General features: G+C 42.6%; 1 protein-coding gene and 1 long non-coding RNA gene across 3 annotated transcripts; both read right to left on the bottom strand.

Annotated features, from left to right (window-relative positions):
• Window positions 1–380: 380 nt before the first annotated feature.
• si:ch211-247n2.1 (calcium-activated potassium channel subunit beta-2) lies at window positions 381–4,211 on the bottom strand. Its single transcript, XM_012842180.3, has 5 exons — window positions 3,705–4,211; window positions 2,927–3,091; window positions 1,446–1,641; window positions 741–1,021; window positions 381–542 (listed from the first exon to the last, which is right to left on the bottom strand). Exons 1-5 carry the CDS (start codon window positions 3,755–3,757, stop codon window positions 446–448), a joined length of 792 nt encoding a protein of 263 aa, XP_012697634.2. The 5' UTR covers window positions 3,758–4,211; the 3' UTR covers window positions 381–445.
• A 6,302-nt stretch (window positions 4,212–10,513) lies between these two features.
• On the bottom strand, window positions 10,514–19,411 carry LOC116222135. Of its 2 annotated transcripts, XR_004164484.2 has the most exons (4): window positions 19,209–19,411; window positions 18,293–18,316; window positions 17,796–17,848; window positions 10,514–11,210 (listed from the first exon to the last, which is right to left on the bottom strand). It is a non-coding gene; the product is annotated as an uncharacterized LOC116222135 (long non-coding RNA). The 2 variants fall into 2 exon arrangements; XR_006152622.1 differs by lacking the exon at window positions 10,514–11,210 and having other exon boundaries at window positions 17,538–17,848.
• Between the last annotated feature and the right edge of the window lie 1,491 nt (window positions 19,412–20,902).

Here is a 20,902-nt window from a genome sequence, read left to right on the forward strand (position 1 = left end):
AGAGTACAATTGGACTCCATCCAATCAGTGTTGTGGAACATCACTCTCCCCTCTTGCGCACCCACCGACACATCTCCAAGGGACAAGGCAAAGAGACGAGATTGGAACGGTATTTTTCAGGGTGCCTCGCCGTGCACCGTGTCTTATACAAAACATCTTCACTATGTCAACACAACCTGAATGGATGGTTGAGGTTTGCCACTTGGTCAAGGGCAGTGCACACACACACACACACACACACACACATACACACACACACATACACACACACACACGCAACCGTGTATGTATCAGCTGAAGTGAATGCGTTGCTTATGGAAGTGTTTAAATAAAACTGTCTGGATGGGGATGCTTGGATGTTGGGGGAGGGGGGGGGGGGGGGGGGGGGTCCTCTGAAGAGTGCTGATTTGGGAGGTCAACTCTGCCCCTGGACACACAGCAGCTGTCAGACTGTATCCAGGACCGGCGCACCGTGCCTCTGGCTGGAGACGGAAGCAGCTCTCCCTCTGTGGCGCGCGGCTTCGAAGAGGGAGAGACCAAGCCTGTGAGAAACACATCAGTCAGAGACATTGCTCTCTTGCTCTCTTTCTCTTTCTCTTTCTCTTCTCATTGAGTGAGTCATCATGAGTCCAAATAAAAAGAGACACATCAGCTCCCCCTTTTTTTTTTAAAAGGTTCCCGAGATGAGGAAAGAAAGGACCATCTAGTCTGCAGTCACAGCCACCGCGGCTGTCTCTCACCTTTTGATCCGACCGATTTGCTCACACAGCATGGACAGGTACTGCGTGAGTTTCACCATGGCGATGATGAGCGTGCCCCCGACGAGCGTGCACGAGGGCCAGAAGAGGGAGTGGAAGATGGCCCCGGGGCCGTAGAGTCGGGTCAGCAGCGCGCTGTCCTGCCGCTCTCCTGGGGCGTAGTGGCAGGGGACCTGCTGGTGCAGCTTGAGTCTCTCCGAGATGTTTAGGACCATCGAGTACATGGCGGTGGAGTCCTTACGGCATTTGGGAACGTAGAAACACTGTGGGGAGACAGAGAGAGCCGAGACAGTAAATCATCTGTTTACAGCGCTGACATAACATACCAATACGGAACGGCAGCAATCCTTTAGGGATTTGAGCTGTTTTGTAATGCTGTTGTGATGCTGTTTTGAAATATATGAAAAAAAGTTGTGATACAGTCGTTATTACGATACAGTAGGTGGAGACAGCTTTATGTCATGCAATCCCATAATACCTTGCGTTTGAGAGGAGGTTTTCTCGACAACTTCCTCACTTAAAATCATTCGTTGAACTCTTGTTATTGTCAGACACTTGCATTTGTGTATGACAGAAGCTATGGATACTAAACGCTTTAAAGCCTGTTTAAGGTTTTGTGATTTACGTTACGAACAGCGCCTTCATTTGAACTAGATAGAACTGTGTGGGTCAAATGCTCCCGCTCACCTCGGGGTTTGAGTCCTGAGCCTCTTCGTTGTGGGAGAGACGGAGCACTCGGCCGGATGCGTTGAGACTGACGAACACCTGTAGGCACGGATACCTGGAACTCTTCCAGCACTCGGAGCCGCAGCTGTAGGTGCAGTTAATCTCCGCCACGACCGACGAGTTGAGCACGGTGCAGCTGGACTCTTCCGTCCACACGCTGAACATGAATGGGATAGACAGTAGGGGGAAGTCACTGACCTGCTTTGACAGATGAGACTCTTGTTTTACACAATCACGTACATTACATGAAATGATAACATGGCCAAAAGTTTGTTTTTCTGCCATTAGGTTTGTATTGTGTTGCCGTTATTATTTTCATAGTGTGCACATTTAATGGAAAACAAAAATAATTAAGGAATTCTAAGTTACATTTACTGTAGGATTTCAACTGGGAAAGGTTGTCTCTCCCACTTCCTACTGAGTGTGTCTGTTGCCTTGTATTTACATTTAGTCATTTAGCAGACGCTTTTATCCAAAGCGACTTACAAGGATGTATACACATTTTACATATACACTGATGGCACACTGCACATCAGGAGCAATTAGGGGTTCAGTGTCTTGCTCAAGGACGCTTCGACAGGGAATCGAACTAGCAACCTTCTGATTACTAAACGACTTATCTACCCCCGTACCACTGTCGCCCCATGATTGTATGAGAGGCTGCATGATGTTCATGGGAAATGAAGGCCCACGCATGCAGCAGGTCACTTCTCAAATGTCAGCTGAATCAGTGATCTCTTTGTTTCTAATTGGTGCCTCAAGAACTCCCTCAGCTACAACTTAATGACACACATTTCCTCATAATAACTAGTTGTTCACAGATGACAGCACGATGTTAACTTTCTATTCCAACGAATTTCTCACAGAATATTGTGCTATACCAATGTCAGTTAGTTAGTTAACACTAGGGCAGCATCTGTTACTATATATCATTCCCACAGTGTGGGGGTGTCTGAAGGTATCACTTAATGTGTTCCTTTTTCATGTACATCCTCCTTAGAACACTAATGTCACCCTTCTTGGGACACTAAATATCACCCTTCTTGTTTAGGTAGAGTTTCCCAGGGCTCAGCTGGCTATTGAACTACCATTTAAGACAATTTAGTGAGAACACGCATCCTGCTACAATCTGCCAGAGGTCTGCATCAATTGGGCAATCTCAAACATTCCCACCTGGCGGCGTGACATGGTTTGGGTGCAGCATCAGGAGAGTGAGTCTGAAGCCAAGTGTGTCCGCTTTCTATTACAGACCGACAGAATGTGGGCAACAAATTAGGCTATTTGTATTAATAGTGTTTTGGCACGGCATGAGTGGGGGACTGATGAAACTGGCACGCTGGCACGCTAGCACGCTGGCACGCTGGCACGCTGTGATGTACAGCAATCAGCTGATTTCACACATCTGTGTTTTGATACACAGCGGGGGGGGGACTCTGGCATACCTGTCTGCGTAGGAACGCATCATGGTTATTCCCAGGACAAAGTACATCATGACGGAGAAGAGGATCATGCTCAGGCCCAGCAGGATGGCTCGGTCCTCGCCTGCCTTCAGCGCCGTCACCGTCTTCCTCTTTTCCAAGACGTCATACTGGATCTTTTGGTAAACCCTGAGGTATCACACACAGGCTTAGACACAGATGCATACCAGCTCAAAACCATCACATGAAGATGGAATGAAATAGCTGTCTTGGTCAAAGAATTATCATTCCCTTTGTAACAACACTAATAAACACAACACCATCTTAACTCTGGAGGCCAAACAAGAGAGAAAATTGTAAACATGACTTTTTATAAATATACCTTTTAACCTGACTGTAAATGTACAAATGTTGATACAACACATCTTTGCCATGCTATGCACCACTGAAAGTTTCTTTGAAAGTTTGGCATCACTAGGAATACAGTGTGAAAATGCAGTATCATGTTCTAATATACTATAATGAGTACGATTAGTTACAAAACCGCCTTTTCTCATGCCCTACGCTCTCGTGTAGAGTCACCTCTAAAGCCGTTCCTAATTCACCACATCATGGTCACGTCGTCATCACAATGGCTTCTGTTCTATTCTTCTACATCATAGCAATAAATGTAATATCACCACCATTTCCTCCATGGTGTCTTAATGCACTGCTAATCTGATAGATTATAATACGACCACCATACCTTACCTCGTGTCTTAATGCACTGCTAATCTGATAGATTATAATATGACCACCATACCTTCCCTCGTGTCCTGATCTCTGAGGTCCTTTGGCTCCAGCCCATAGGAACATCCTCCCTGGTACTCCAGAGTGGCTGTGGCTCACTGAAGGCTTTGGATGAGACTGCCGCTGCTGCTGCTGCTGGAAAGTCCTGAGGGGAGAGCACAATCAGTCAGGCATCCGTGAGTTTTAACTCCACCGATCCTGCTCCTCCCTTTGTGCCGTCCGGCGCTCTTGCCCCCCTCACACACACATGCACCCAGGGGGACAACATTGAAGACCCCCCCTGGAGTCTCTAAGAAATGAGGGTTGTGAGCTCAGGTTTTTCCAAATGAATGAACGTGTTAGCTGTCCGGTCGAAGCACTTCCAGAATGACAGAAGTTACACTCCTGAAAAAGTGTTAGACGGACTGGTCATCCTCTTGTTGCAGACAGCAGTGCCAGAGCCATTCCCACGTGTGAGTTGAGTGAGTGACGGATTCAGAGAGAGACGGAAATTAAGAGAGAGAGAGAGAGAGAGAGAGAGAGAGAGAGAGAGGAGGAGCAGCAGAAGGCAGCGGTAGAATAGAATGAGTGGAGGTCTCTCAGCTCACTCGCTTCACATCACATGCATCAGTGTGAAGTCCGTTCCACTGGTTCTCATTTGCCATTGCCTATTCATAGGCTGAGGGGACTGAGGAATAATGATGGGGTCCGCCGGTAGAATGGACCCTCGCCACAGACTGATCCCCTCTGATGCTTCAAGTGGTGTGAGGCGGGCGCTGTTCACAGCCACCACCAGCAGCCTCCACCCCTGCCCTCTCTCTCTCTCTCCCTGCCCTGCTGATTGGTCTTCATGGAGAGCCTGTACCATCGTGGTGACACAGGTGTTTTAGTGGAGGGGGGTGGGGGTGTGTGATTAACAGCACCTTTGTGTATTGTGTGGATGCAGGCAGCTTGCCAAGGTAGTGCTCACTGACTTGATAATGTTTTTAGTTGTAATTGAGTGTTTTTGTGTGCACACGTGTCTGCTTGTGTTCATGGGTGGACCACCTTGGTAAAAATGTGGCACTGGGCATGAGTGACCACTGGCAACGTTTAATTTGCCCCCGCTGCTCTGTAAGCCTGCCCTTGCTGCTTAGATAAGAGCACACGTGTATGTATAGCGTGGACATGTTCAAGAGATAACTGTTTTCTCTGTACAGACTAATACGTACGGCTTTTGTGACTATATAATTTCATTTACCAACTGTCTCGTTCCCTGACAGAGTAATTTGTTTACGTGTGACAGCCTGCTCCTCGCCATTGTGCTAGAAGAAGCTGTCATTTTGCCACTTTTTATTGAGGATAAAGTGCCTTTCAATTACCCCAAGTAAAAGCACAGATTGCTTTTGCCTGCTGTAGAGCGAGCGCGTTGGATGTCATAGATAAGACATGAGGCTCCTTTTGGATATCTCAGCAGACGTCAGTCTGACAGCCTCTGCTGCGATGACTGACAGGGAAGACTCTCGGATCCTGGAATGTCTGTGGAGCTTAAAGCTGAAGTCATTCCTCTTCCTTTTTCATCTGTGGGGCACGTGTGCAGATATATCCCCAATGATGAAAATATGGAGAATGAAGAATTGGTACTGTTATGTTCACATTTCTTACCTTGTAATGACCTTGTTGGGAAAAATACCCTGTGAGTTTATCAGTATTCCAACAGACAGTGACACCTGGAGAGGTTTTGAAAACATCTGGACTGTTCCGTTTCAATTCATGCAAATTATCACCTTGGCCACTAATCCTCAGCAACACATAATTGCAAAGGGTGTCTCAACAATCACTATTCATTTGGAAGCACATTATTTGGGGGGTAATCCTTTATCATCTTTAGTGTCAAGTCTCTGGAACTGGCATCTCCAAACATCATCCTACTCAACCATTATGATTAGTGAGAGGATACTTGGAGGTGTAGGTCATAGGTAAGTCAAAATGATTCAAAATAAATATTTTCCTCTTAAAACATTCTCCTTTTTTCCAAACAGTACAGTATGCCTCTAGGGTGATTCTGACCTGGGGCTCAGACTGTTAGTCTGCAGGTGTTAAGCTCAGTAGTCTGTTTACTTATGGAAATGAGGGCATGTTATTCCATCTCTGCCGCACTGACGGTTGGATGTGCCCTGGCAACCGCAGAGGTTCTAAATGAAAACGTTTCTGTTTATCTCAAGCGGTAACTCAAACTAAGTGGGGATCCGCAATCAGGAAAATTGCTACAACTGTTACTGAAAAAAGGAAATATATCCACTGAATGTAGTTTTTTCTCTATATAAAGGCAGAAATTAATAGGCCTCTCATGTGTAATGAACTTAAGTTAGTCTAAAAAGCTTGGAGCTTTTTGGGAAGACTGCTGACGATGGAACGAGAAGCACTGACAAAGATCCACTGTGTCCATAGCTAACATTCCCATAAAGATCTCTTTCTGATGAGCAGGTGTCCGCTACAGCTTGGCTGTGTCCATTCATAGGTAACTTGACCATGTTCGCTAGTCTCATTAGACTGCCTGGGGTATACAGTGCAGAATCCATTGAGTCCCATTAGTAATGTTCATTAGCAAAGCAAGCCCTCAGCCTTTTTTAGTCAACACATAATTACATGCCTAATCTTGCATAAAATGATTCCACTAATAGCACCAAGGAAGGTAAACTCCAAAGGACAGCATATGCTGAAGAGGTTAAATATGGGCTAAATACATTTTTTTAAATGTCTTTTACTCTTTTACACAACAACTTATATACATATATAATGTCATTATATACTCTTTGAACATGTGTCCATATAGACATACTTATAGTGCCATCATGCGTACTCATTTTTAGTAGCATGTCTCTACTGAACCCCTTGCTTCTAGGGTGAGCAGATCAAGACACACAACAAAACTTACATTCATTCATTTCTTCTTCTTTCTACATACCACATTTGAATACTGTCAGGTTAAGTAGATTCTTGATGAAAGGTCCTGTTGCTTCGTTAACAGGCATACCTGCCAAGAAAGCTATCATGACCCCTGGCTCTCTCATTTAGACTGGTGAGTCTATTAAGCACCTTATGACAATTACCAGAATGTTTCCATACTTTGGGAAATAGCTGGAGATTAATGAGATATTATTTCTAGAACCTGGCTTAATGATGCTGATAATTAATGAGTTGAAATATATTCAGTGATTAGTTCCTCATGAGAAATTCTGAGCTACACTGTTTGATATGTTTTTATTGTTGATGGGCTTCGGGGGTGACTACAGATTGAGATTTGTAGTCAAATGCACTTCGACAGATGTAGGGTTGTTTTTCATCAATTTGCATTCAAGCTGACTTGGATGTGTCTGGGGTTTGTTTTGAAATGTCACAAAGCCCAAGTATTCTATGTTCTGTCATCATCAAGCAAATTATCTTTTAATGAAAGCGCTTTCAGGTCTATTACTCTAATGAGGTTTTTATTATGGAAGCTTTATACTCCGGTGGTCAGGCAGGCATGCTTGTGAAACTTAAACACATGCTCACAGGACAGCGGGGAAGAACAAGCAGTTTAGAGAAATGCAAAATCAGTGGGTGGTGACAAAGAGAGGCTTTCACCATCCCAACATTGCCACTGCCCTGATTTAAGAGGACATACCCCCTGGCATACGGATACGGGGAGCTGCCCATTTTAAAGAGCTGTTTGAGGGCAGTACCATCTCACCGTAAACTAGGAGGCAAACAAGGTGTTTATGTCGAGGACAGGCATGTGTCCTTCAACATGTACACCCCCCAGAGGGCCTGTTCAAATGTACAGCAAACCCCTTAGATGAACAGTGTAAGAACATCAATTGAATGTACGTACCTGGATGGATATCTAGCAGAATAGTGGCTTTGTATCTCTCTTTATGGCATTTTATGTTCCACAAGTTATGATTTATAGTTGAATAAACGTGAGCCCTCTTATTGTAAAGGGCTGGCATATCAGTCTAGGAATGTTCTATGTGGTTTTGTTGACAAACAGAATAATTCACAATGCTTGAATATTACAAAGAGAGGCATTTCATAATTTAGTGAGGCTTTCAGACTAAAGGGCAGGAAACCAGACAAGGCTGTCACCCAATAAAACTCCTTTTGGGGAATTTAAGGTTGTATCTGGAGATTCTTCTTCCTGTCCTTTCCTCTGTCTTAAACAAATTGTCTGCATTTCAGAGCTTTTTTTCAGAGTTTGTAGACTAATGGCTCAGTGTGAAGCTTTTAATGTTGTGGCAGTACTTTCAAGTTAATTGGACATTAACTACTACAGATGGGGGATTCGCTGTCTCATAAATATGATCAAATCCATTTGGTTCCATTTTCAGTCCAAACACTCTCTTAAAGAGGCATTGTGCTGTGTTGAGGGAATGTTGTTGGTGTTGCACGTAGGATCTTTCCTGTTCTGTTAATGGTTCTTAAAATGTTACGGCTATGTTTTGGTATTATTTTGCCCAACATAACTGCAAGATGTAGCTGCAAGATTTTAAAAGTTACAATACTCTAGTAACATTTCATGGTATTTAGATCACAACTTCATCCTGCAGTAATCATTTGACTCACTTGCCACAGCTACATGGCTGAAACTGTCAAATGATTCCTTCAAACCAGACACAGCCTTGGGGGTGGGATTATTATGAAAGTGTCTTGTAAAAGGAAGGCCAACTGCTGTCTGTCCATATCCATACCCACTGTGTTTGCCCAGAGCTCTGCGGCGGAGCAAAAGAAACATTCCACGGATTTCAAAACACGTAATTTACAACCAGACACCATGCTGGTCCCCTTTTGAAAGTGTGACAGAGACTATCAGGACAGCAGGGGTGTGTATTCTGAGCAGTGTGTGCAGGGGGGAGGGATTGGGGGGGGGGAGTAGGAGGAATCTTGCATCCATGGGTGTTCTTGACAAGTGCGTTCTGAGTTATTGGTGTGCCATAAATAGCAGGGTCGCGGCGTGCGGTTGGACCATGTAGCCATGTTGCTCTCCCCCCAGACTGGGACAGACTCCAACACCACTGCCTTCCGTAATGACAGGGAAAGGCGTGTGAGGGCTATCCACGGACCGGGTGATTAGAGAAGGAGAGCTGATCACAGCGGCTCCAGTCATCACCCCCCCGAAAAGATGCTTTGAAAGAGGAGATATCTTATGTCATGGCATATGTCACGTTGCCCCCAAAAGAACATCATAAGTGTTTCTCGTGTTTAACCTCCTAACGTCATATTTCTGTGAATTGTTGATGTGCTTTTCAAGTACCAAGCTGCTACAAGAGGATAATTGTAATTGTTGTTCTGATGGTACCCTCTTCATAGCAATTTTACCAACAGTCATTCACAGTTAAAGGTCAGCTTGCTAAAAACGCACCTTCCGGACTGCTCCTCCTCTGGTCAGTTACACGGTTGTTCTGTACACAGTCAGCAATGTCAGTATAATGACACAAAATAAGAAAATATTGCTCTGTACAATCTGTTCCCAAATACTACAACAAGGGTTGGAAAATCTGGCAACTGTGAAACCACATCATGAAAAAATATTAGTTTGTTGTTGCGCTATGGTAGACCGCCAAAAATATGCTATTCTGAAAAACAAGCTGTCAACAATACGGTGTGGATTGAATTAGTGCACAAGCCAGAAGGTGTCACCACTACTATTTGGGGGGGGGGGGGGATAGACATGCACTTGATCTACAAGGTTCTGATCAGCTTCATAGGATTTGTGTCAGATACAGCCCCTCAACAATGGGAAAATATACATTGCGACAGATCTTGAGGTTTTTCCCAAAAAATCTTAGACATCCACTGCTGTAAAACACACTTTTGTGGGTATCTGTGCAGTTTTCAGTGCCAAAAGGTGATTTAATCTGGCAGAAAGTGGCCTGTAAAGATGTCATAATGAACCCAATCTGGTGCATAAATGATGTAATCCTTTAAGATGTACCTTTTTTTTCACGTTTTCAAAATAAATTCATTACATTTGCTACTCTATTTACATTTCAAAGTTTGGAATACACTACCTAAAAGCATCACTTACATATGCCCAGACTGCTTTCTGTCCAAATTAGTCCCCTGAATTTGCACATTTCATGCCTGCATTGTGAATGGTAGTCTTAGACAATAGGTGCCTTCTGGACTTCCATTGCCATTTTTAAAGAAGGCGAATTGCGGCTTAATAAAATGTTTACTGATGGTCAATTAAAAAGTGTCTACAACAGGCCAACGTAGAGATGACACAATCTCACGCACGTCATTTCACTTTCTGATGTAACCAGTGCATTCAGAGGACAAAAGCACATTTTCTCAAGCGTGGTCTTAAACCTTTGTCCATGACTATATACTCTGAATACCTGAAAATGAACAAAACCAGATAAAAGCTCCAAATCATTAGAGTGTATATCTGCAGGCGTCCAGCACTTCACAGCCTTTCCTTCTCAAGACATGCACCCATAGCTGAACTTACTGACTGGGCCAGGCCAAAAGGTTGCACTCCAAAGCAACACTGTAAATCACTGAGAGTTTTCTAGACTGAGAGTTCTGTGAACATCCTTATGTAGAGATGTACCAACAGGTTGACTCTACCTCAGCATCGAGCCTTGCAAGGTACAGGATGATTTTAAACAGTAGGAGGTGTGTTGAGCCATAAAAAAACACACACCACCTACCCATAAAAATGCAAATGTTGTCAATATTAACAGCATTGACATGTTTCATTGACAGTTCACTCATATAATTTTGTTTAGTTCAATAGCTGGGGTGCACTTACACTTTAAGTAAAACTAAAAGTAACAAGTACATCAATGTAACAATACTATACTATAACCAAAAGTCCTGCATTTAAAATCCTACTTAAGTTAAACTTCATAAGTCTTAGCAACAAAATGTAGTTAAAGTAAATTAAAATAAACTTTGTGAGACGTTTAGAGGGAAAAATCGACTAACGACTCACAGACATCTCAAATGTGCCCCCGACTACATGCGATTTGGAAGAGGTCAGAAGCCAATAAGCAGTCAACGGCATGACTGAGCATTTTCTCCTTGGATCTGCAGTGCACCAATGACAGTCTCAAAAACACAGAATCAGACTGTCTGGGTTTCATACGTCACATACCTAAGGAACCAATCCCGTCAACTTGCTGGGTGGGGATTTACATATCATTAGCATAACGTGTGACGGACCGAGCCTCGAGTTGCCGTCAAAATGTGGGTTTGGCCCAAAAAGCTCAGAGACAGAGTGAGGGTTCAAAAATATACGTTTTAATATCTCTTCAAAATACCCAGGAGACCTGCTAACCCTCTAAATCAGCAGAGGACAAAAATCAGCAGTCTCCAGAATGTAACCTGCTATGCCTCTAAATATACAGAGCTCAACATTCACCAGTCACAATTTCCATAAATAATACCTGCTAAGCCTCTCATTAAACAGAGGACAACAATCAGCAGGGTAAAGGTCTCCATAAATGCACATACCTGACAAAACAAAACGTAACTCTCTCCTAGACAGAACAACAGCCAACAGCCAGCACCATTTCTAAAAAAAAGGGGGTAGACACAAAAATCAAACAATACACAATGACAAGACAGACCCTGAGACATAAACATAGTATTCCTCAGTGTTCTAAAACAAAGAAATAACTATGAAATGAATAATCACATTTTGCAGGTATGTAAAAAAAAAAAACCTTGTCGAGGTGGTTTGGCCCAGACCATTTCTCATCCCTACTGCCATAACAGGGAATCAGCAGTCCAATTAAACTGGGAACCAAAGTAAATGTTCTGGGTTTTTGGCAGCGCTTCTGTGTCTTGGACCAACCAGCTAGCAGAGGACAAATGTAGGTAAGGGATGCGTATTTCCGCTGGGATCCGTATTGAAACCGGAAGTGGGTACTTTACTCCGGTCTCTTGTTGGTTAAAACTTGTCATCTGACCTGAATAGCCAATCACTTGTGTGTTTAGTCGTATGACTTCGTAAAAGTTCGGTTAACAATTCAGTTGAGTATTGAGCCGTATAACTTCGCAGAAAAAAATAATAATATATATATATAGTTTAAAAGTCAGGCGATCGACACAATTTCTCAACGAAAAAGTAAAGGTCCTGGTATTATCCAGTCAAACGGAGTAAAGTACCCACTTCCGGTTTCAATACGGATCCCAGCGGAAAGATGTATCCCTTACCTACACAAACTCCTACAGAATTTAGGAATTTATTTCCTTGTTCAATGAGACACCGTTGCTGCACCAACTTAGTTCATTTAAATAAATGGTTCTAACTTTGTGGAAGTTGGTGCAATCAGTTGTGTGTTTGTTTGTGTGCGAAACCATGCGTGTTTGTATACGCTATACGCTAGCGCTCGCTAATACAGGGTAGGAGTTTGATGTTCATGTGCGGTCGCACTACGACCGTCACATAAGGCTACGACGAAACGAGCACTATCAGGAGAAACCTGGTGTAGCTAAAATGCATATTCATAACTCATAAATTATGTAAAGGTGTAGGGTTGCATCCTAGCCATTTTAATGCCATGACGGGATCTTATTCATGAAAATATACAAAAAAGTTGTATTTTAAAAGCTTGTTATATTATACATCCAGCTGAATAGTTAGCTTCGCTTAGCTTCCATGTAGCAAAATGGTAGTTTTCCCTCTTAACGGCATCAAAGTTGAGATTCCCCTTTACTTTTCAGTGTGAGCGCACTTATATGCACTCAAAATAGCAAGTGTAAGTATGGAAGAACACGAAATGAAACAGACTGTTTAATTCTGAGATCGAAATACAACTAAATGTACTGCATTCCCTCCATTTCTATAAGATTTGGGCACGCAATTTACATAGAACCTATGATAAACCTATTTGAGCACTAAACAATTATCTGGTGGGCACACTAACAGTATTCACAAGAAAACGTGTCCTCCTAAAAATAGTTTGGAGCCAGTACATTCTGTCTTGTACATTAGCAATTGGCCAACGATTGACTGAGTCAGTAAACTGAATCATCATCTCTCTATGTTTTGAATGAGTGAAACAATACCCTTTTTGCCAGCTCCAGAGCAAACTGAGGTTAACTAAAGCTCACTTAATAAAGGTAACACAAGTCATATCTGCTGATAAGGCCAACAACCACAAGCCGTCTGCTCTCACAGTCCTCTAATGTTTATTTAAGGTTCTACACTTTACTTCCTCCTACTCACCTTCCTGTTGACTTTCTGTCCACTCAGATATCTTTAAGAAATTCTTTAAAGTTGTTTACTGTCCATCATATGAGACAAATGTTGCTGACCATCCCAGGGTTGGACTGAGTTGATAACAGTCCAGTGTAGTCACACAAAAAACCCAGCACAATGCCCACAGAAGATGACTCGGGTAGACTCACCAAAACAGAAGATTTACATGCCCCTTGTGTCTGCACAATCTAGCCATTTGCATTTGTTTTTTTGGGCAGAAGAGAAGGGGGCAGGTAGCGCTGTTTGAGATATGTGGGTGTGTGCGGAGCCAGAGAGATGGGAAGAGAGAGCGAGAGAGGGAGAGCATCAGTGAGTGTATATTTGTTGTCGGTGTATGCTTTTCCGACAGCAGCCATCAATTGGCAAATGTGAAGCTTGTTTCTTTGTTCCTGTGGCTGAGCCTGTGGTCAGGCATCCACTCAGCAGACTGTTAATCACAGTCAACACTTGGGCCTGCTCAGGAAGGGGGCTGCTACAGCCATGTAATGAGCCTCAAACAACAGTGATAAATCAGGGCAAGGGTCCAATATGCAATGGCTAGTTTATGCAGCTGACAAAAGCTTCATTTTGCCGACAGGCAAAGTCATTCCTGCAGAAGTATGATAGGATGGGTGCAAACACTGGCTAGGCCCCACTGCTTTCAGACTGGAATTACACGTAAATTCTTGGAATCAGTATAGCCTGAATGGATTTTATTATTATTATTATTATTTGTTTAAGTCATAGTGAGTAGGCATGATATTTAGAGTACGTTTTATGAGAAGCCAAATAGAGAAGGAACCCAAAAGAAAGACATGGGCAGCACTGACAAATGAATTACAGTTTTATGGAATGCTTTGAATGTCTTTTCTCTTCGTGAAACTTCTTTAGCAGAGTACACACTTTACCAGATCATCACTTGTGCACACTTTCACCGACTGATTAGTAGACGCAAGGAAATGCACAATTGTAAAAAGCACTTACTTAAAATCAATACTGGCTCTCTTAACCACACACAGCGACATCTCTGGCATAAAAGCAGAGGCATACCACTCTGAGGTGACATTCAGGGAACGCTCAGAAGGGAACTGTTTAACCAATGTTGCTAAATGGCATCCTAATCCCCTCGAAGTACCACAGATGTTCTGTCTGTCCTTTCAGTCTCCTCTGAGCTCACTGCAAAGCTATTACAAGCCAGTGGCTACCAACAATTTGTAGTTATTGGGGTACCAGCAACCCCCCCCGGCAGATGAAATTGCAGTGGGCAATCACATGTGGTGTGTCTCTCGTTTCAATCACGGAGTAGAAGTGCCATCCATGATTGCTAAGCTTGATTTCTGAGATATGAATTTGCTCAGGCGTTTGAGCCCGCTCTCCCCGGCAGTGCTTAGTGGATTGATTAAGCGTGATTAAAACACAATTGATGGCTGAATACTGCTGAAACGAGATGCTCCCAGTTGACTGAAACGTCACTGTAAACCACAGCCTGTGTATCAATATGATTAATGAGGTTTTAATCAAACTGGAATCTTACTTAAGCTCATTCATTTCCTCATCATGCATCACAGGGACTAAAAGTATTATTTGGGTATGAGCTCATTCCTGATTATTGCTTTGTAGGAATGATATTTTGTCTGTATATTGTCAAAAGGTCCACGCATGCCTACGTAACACCTTTTTATACTGCTCTGAGTTCATTGAACACAAGAAGCAATTATTTGCATTGTAATCAATATATTATATTGGTAGCTTTCAGTACATTTTCAGTGCGTTTACAAATGTAAACATATGCATACTTTCATGTGTTATAGCAGAACCTGCAGTGTGACATTTTGGGGGTTGGTCCAAAATGACTAAATGAATGAAAAGCTTTTTCCATCACCATGCTGTTATAAACACCTAGGTCACAAGACCTTGCTCTCAGTGTTGTCAGGACCATGCACAAGGATGACACATACATGCTCTCATAAGATAAACAGCTAGCAAATTATTTTTAGGACTGTTCAGATGTCTACTCATTCGCCTATTCAAAAAGGGACACTTGATGCCCTCTCATCCTAGCTATGTAGCATGGTTGTGGCTTTGTGGTTACCAACATGTTCTGCAAAGGAGGATTCCCCCCATAGTGGGGCCAGCCTGGTGAATGCCAGCCAGGGAGCTGGCACCAGACAGGGTGAGAGTGCGTACGCTCATCTGACAGGTCTGGGGTCTGGAGAGTCTGTGGAATCCAGCCCCCCAGCCAGCCTAATGTAACATAAGACCCCTCAAATGATGGGCTGCACTTGTTCCCACTGTTAGATAAAAAAAAAAAACAGGGATTTCTGGGAAGGCACAGCTAGGCATGACCCATCAGGTGGCATCCAGAAGAAGCCTCACTGGTGCCATGGTGATCTAAAAACTCTATTAGCAGTGAAGGGCACGTTGGTTATTTACACGACCTTCCCAGTAGAGCTCTAAAAAAAACTACAAAAAACAACACATCATCACTTCCTGGAGTTTATAGGCAGGTCTTGGGCAGGTCATTTGGAAATGTGTGGTGAGGTCACATACTTAGCATTTGACTAATGACAGTAGAACAAGGCTGTGGAAATATTCTCTATGAATAAAACACTGTATTATGTAACAGTATGGACCTGTACATGTTCTGATTGTATAAGCAGCTTTTAATGTTGTATTCCCATACCTCTTATGATATCATTTCAAAGCTTTACCCACTCAAACTGAAATCAAGTTGCCGTTTTTGTCATTATTATCAAAGTTTTTTGTTTCATATCTGAATGATTCTCAACAGCTTTCCTATGTGGTCAACATTCATAATCAATTGATTATTTATTAACGTTTTGCCATTGATTGATGTTGATTATTTCTCAGCATAATGGCAAGGAGTAATTGATATTTATATTGATTGACAGAGCTTGCTATTTGTATGTGGATTTGTTAGTTGCACAGAGGAACACACTTAATATCACCACTAACTCCAGTTGTCTGAAGATGGGGATGATGTCATGGCCCTTTCCTTCCATTCCGCCTGCCAAGCAATAAATGGCACTACGCTTTGACGTGTGCGACTGGTTTGTCTGTCATTGTACAGACAGTAACTCTGACAAGGCATTTGGATGATATGTCAAGGCATGTTGCTATGTTGCATTCCATGAAACCATTCTAGAAAGCCTTGGGCTCACTGCCAGACCAGGCCTTTATGATAACATCAGGGACTACATGTGCAGTAGAGTGAGGGGCGACAGTGGTACAGTAGGTAGAGAAGTCGTTTAGTGATCAGAAGGTTGCTAGTTCGATTCCCTGTCGAAGTGTCCTTGAGCAAGACACTGAACCCCTAATTGCTCCTGATGTGCAGTGTGCCATCAGTGTAAATGTAAAATGTGTATACATTGTATGTCGCACATATGTAAGTCGCTTTGGATAAAAGCGTCTGCTAAATGTAAATGTAAAGTGAGATGTTCGATAGTGTGAACTAAGCCTTGGTAGTTGTTTGTAAACTGATGGATCAAATTTTATCCGAACATTACCTGAAGACAAGTCTACCTCAAAGTATGCTCAACCACAATGTGATTGAAGGATTAAGCAGACTTAAGAATTTAAAGTAATGTGTTTCAACTCCAGGTTCTTTTGTTCTGTGAGTATAGAGGGAGGCATAGAAATTAGCAGTTTTCAAAGGTCATGTGTTTCATCCTCGTAGGATGGACAGGCCTAATCTCCTAATTGGCAGGCGGTGGGGAGCAAACCTTTACACACCAGCTAAATTTACACACCCATTCATTCACACCATGCGTGGGACTGGACGGAGTGCTAATATTCTCACCGGGCTGGAGTCCCATCGACTCCCTAGTGTGCTTAGTGCTAATGGGCCAGTGCTTGTGATACTGCCCACTGTGGCCGTGTTGGCCGTACTCAATAGGGCCAAAATTAGAGTACAGCATCAGAGGGATCAGGGTCTGTTGTTTTGAGAGAGGTCAAAGGGCAAAGGTCATGTCCAGTGTTGGTGACCAGGTCAGAGGTGGATGAATGAAGACTTATGCATGTTTGGTGTCTGACACAAAACATAATGAAGGTCATTCAGTGTGGAAATACCCCTGAGACCAGGTGTGTTAGATGGAGTGGAGACAGAGACTTTCTGAGTCTAATAAACGTACACGGGCGCTTTAAACTTTAAAGAGACTTTGGAATGAAACTTAAAAAACAAAATAACATATTGGTATTTCATGGCAATCACAGTTGTTTTATGGATGTTTACTTTAGCACAGTCTCTTCCTCTGTCTGTCTCCCTCCATCACCACCTCTATTTCTTTTTTTCAGACACGCACACACACACACACACACACACACGCACGCACACACACACACACGCACACACAAACACACACGCACACACGCACACACACACACACGCACACACACGCACACACGCACACACACACACACACATACACACGCACACACACACCCACACACCCACACACACACACACACACACACACACACACACACAAACACACGCACACACACGCACACACACACACACAAACACACGCACACACACGCACACACACACCCACACACACACACACACACACGCACACACACACACGCACACACACACACACGCGCACACACGCACACCACACACTCACAGCCGACTTGCAGCAGTAGTGTTCCAAATTCTTCCTTACTGCTGTCAAAGTAAATAGGCACTTTGGTAACAGAAGATCCTGGCTGACCAGAAACAACAGTTCTAGAACAGCCAGCATGCTAAGGCAGCCCACAACAATACTTCCAGCAGCTTGAACATGAAGAAAGCCTTCTATGCAGAATGCATGCTGTGTACATTTCCATTGATTTAGCTAAATCTGGTGTTGAAACAGTGAATGTATGTTAAAGCCTCTGTGAGCGTCCTACCTTGAGCTGTCTTGTTATTCTGCCTAAGATTTGCTGCTTGATAATCCCATCCCCTAGACGAAGAGAGTGACTGTCAGCAGTTGTTTTGCCGGTAGATGTTCTGTTGCACAAGTTGGTTAAGCCTGTTTCTGAGAGAGCCTAATGGTGCCACAGCCTTGCTAACTCCTCACTTAAGCCACTGCGCTCAAAATGTTTCACATAGCTCGTGGTGCAATAAGAGTGACAGGCACAATAGACATAGGCACTCGCTCTCTCATGCTTAAAATTAGTCAGTGTGTGTGTGTGTGGGTGTGTGTGTGTGTGTGTGTGTGTGTGTGTGTGTGTGTATATGTTGGGGAGGTTGGGGGTGTGTTTGTGTATAAGTGTAAATATTTTGGTCACATAAAAACAGATACAATCTGTGAACATCTAGAATGCTAGTGTCTCAGTTTAATGCCAGATTATATTAAAATGAATTGTTGTGATATTGATGTGTAGTCAGGAGAGAGGAGTATTACCTCAGTGTGGATTCTAGTCTTCACCTAAAGAAGGTGTAAATATGAAAATGTGTATGTACAAATATGAGCATGGATAGCAGATACAAGCATGAGAAACAGAATGAATGGGAGACTAATGTCAAGCGAGCAATATATGAATGTTAATATTGTGTAGCAGTTAAAAAGTATAGACATACACAGAATGAGTTATATTACCAGTTCCAGTTCCAGAGGCTATTGCTCTAACAGTAAGACTACATGCAGCTCATTTCATGGAAGAAATGAATCCTATTCCAGGTAATGTTTGTACACGTAATAGTATTAATTGGGAAAGTCTAATTTGCTTTGATCTTGTTGATGTTTAACCTGAAAACCTGAACATAAGATAAGCTTCTCTAGTAACCTGCTTTGAACTTGAGTTTAATGGTGTGGCTAACTTGGACATCTAGAGGTGAGAGTTTGGTACTGCACGCTAATTCAGAAAAGGAGAAATTGCTTTATAAATAACCAAATTATAATGTGAACGTCTATCTCTGGTGTGCACCCCATCTAACAGAAAGTTATGACTCAAAGTACTTTGTAATGTATGTAGTATTTAGTAATGAATCATGTAATCCTACGGCCAAAAGTATCAAGTCCTCTTCCAAATATAAAATCTCATGTAGAATAGGCTATGTTCTTTTGATACATTTGTATCTTATTCATCCTTTGAATTGTGATTATCGTAAGATCCTATAGTAGACTGTAATAGTAGTCTATTCTCAGTTGATTGCTAAGCTCAAGTTAGGTGTTTGGGTTTGTTCAGTGGAGTGGAAAACACTAGCAGACAAAATAACTCGATTAATTAGGCTAACAAGGAAAATAAAACCAACCAAACGCCACTTTTGGAGAGACATAGAGAAGAGAATCTAGGACTTTCACAAGATAATGACCTTACCCCTGTCTCCACATGTCTCGCGTGTGTCTCATTTACATCTCGTGTCTCTGCCACAGCTCCTTTTCTTTTCTTTCCAGAAGGGAAGAGGCAAGAGGAAGCAGCAGCCCATTTGTTTTGAGGGAGAAATGCCAGACCACCTCTCTGGTGGGAAACTTCAGCAGCTCCTTAAGTTCCCACCAGTCATTTCCTCATGGCATCCTGTCTCAGTGAGAGTGACGGCAAACACAAACAGGAACTACTTTGTTGGTACTACTGCTTTTAACGCACCGGTAGCATTAGATGTTGGAAACTAGTTCTTGGCACAGTAACATTAATGCACATACCTACAAAAGATTTGGAAAAGTGGAAGGAATTGTGATTCAGACGGCCATGGCCAAGAGTATTCATGTGAAAGGGATTGTTTAGTGTGACCCTGTTTGTAATTCTTCCATTCATCAAATGATCTGTATGTTACTGAACACACAACATGTTTTTTGGATTGGCAGAGGGAATCCAAAAATCCATTTCCGTTCTCATCCGTTAGAGAAATGTGTTCTAAATCTTCTTTTTACCACTTGGTGGCACTGAGTCATCTCTCTTCTCTGGGTTCTTCCACCACTAGGTGGACCCGTTGAGACATGCTGGGCCCTGTGTCGCCCGAGTGAGAGAAGATTAAGACCATTCGACACTCAGTTTCCCTTTTTTCACTACCTGGTGTTATCATGAATGGATCAACACTGTTTAATGCAAAAATCACAAAAGAGGGCCCATTTTGGAAATGAAAGTAATTTGCAAGGTAAGCAATGGATGTCTTTAATTACAACAAACATTAAACATACCATGGGCTATTTTTGTTTAACATGGGAATGAACATTCATATTGCACTTCCCATCATTAAGACCTTTAAAGTACAGAGCAACCTGTAGTTCAGTGGTTTTCCATTTGGGGTCTCCGTTTCCATAAAAAGACAGCGGTTGGAGACCCAATGTTTATTTCTCTCTCTCTCTTTCTCTCTCTCTCTCTCTCTCTCTCTCTCTTTCTCTCACTCACCCACTCACTCACTCACTGTGTCTCTTTTTTCTTTCGACCCTTCCCCCCCTTTTCATATATATTCTCTTTGCTTTGGCCTTATACTCTCAAAAAACATGACCTTTACATTGATTTACAATGTTCCCACATTTGATCAAAACAGGGCAGTCAAGAAATTGTCTTAATGGAAAATTATGCTCCTGTGGTTATTTTCTAAAATGAAGGTTTTGACCATACATTCAAATTTATCGGAAGGATTGTATTATAAGATTAAAATGGTGGAAAGTGACATCATTGTGTGATAACACATTGTCACTCTCCAGCTTTCACCAACCTACTTCAGTGTCTTATTGTACCATTGCATGTTAAAGTATGTTATTTGCTTTTAGTGCTTTGGCATTATATACCTTCTATGTGTATCCCCTTTAATGCATTGCATTTACCTGTAGGCATATTGTAGTGTTTATCCCAGTCAAATCTCTTTGAAGTGAAGTGTTGATGGCATAATCACGATGTTGCAAGTGACATTTACTGTGCCACAAGGGTCTAATTACGGTATTACTGTATGTTCCCAACTATTAACCACATCCTTAATAAACCGCATTACAGTATTTTATGTCATTTATAAAACAAACCTGTGTATTGACTGCACCCATGTATTAGTGGAGCGAGCACTACTAGCCATT

The sequence above is a fragment of the Clupea harengus genome, chromosome 10 (genome assembly GCF_900700415.2).
Source record: "Clupea harengus chromosome 10, Ch_v2.0.2, whole genome shotgun sequence".
NCBI classification, from domain to species: Eukaryota; Metazoa; Chordata; class Actinopteri; order Clupeiformes; family Clupeidae; genus Clupea; species Clupea harengus.

Bases quoted from the DNA above. Each gene is read 5' to 3' on its own strand.
- si:ch211-247n2.1 (XM_012842180.3), bottom strand. From the start codon at position 3,757: ATGTTCCTATGGGCTGGAGCCAAAGGACCTCAGAGATCAGGACACGAG. The intron at 1,022-1,445 runs GTGAGCGGGAGC...GTCTCCCCACAG, and splicing joins CTCAGGACTCAAACCCCGAG to TGTTTCTACGTTCCCAAATG. The intron at 543-740 runs GTGAGAGACAGC...TGTTTCTCACAG, and splicing joins CAAATCGGTCGGATCAAAAG to GCTTGGTCTCTCCCTCTTCG.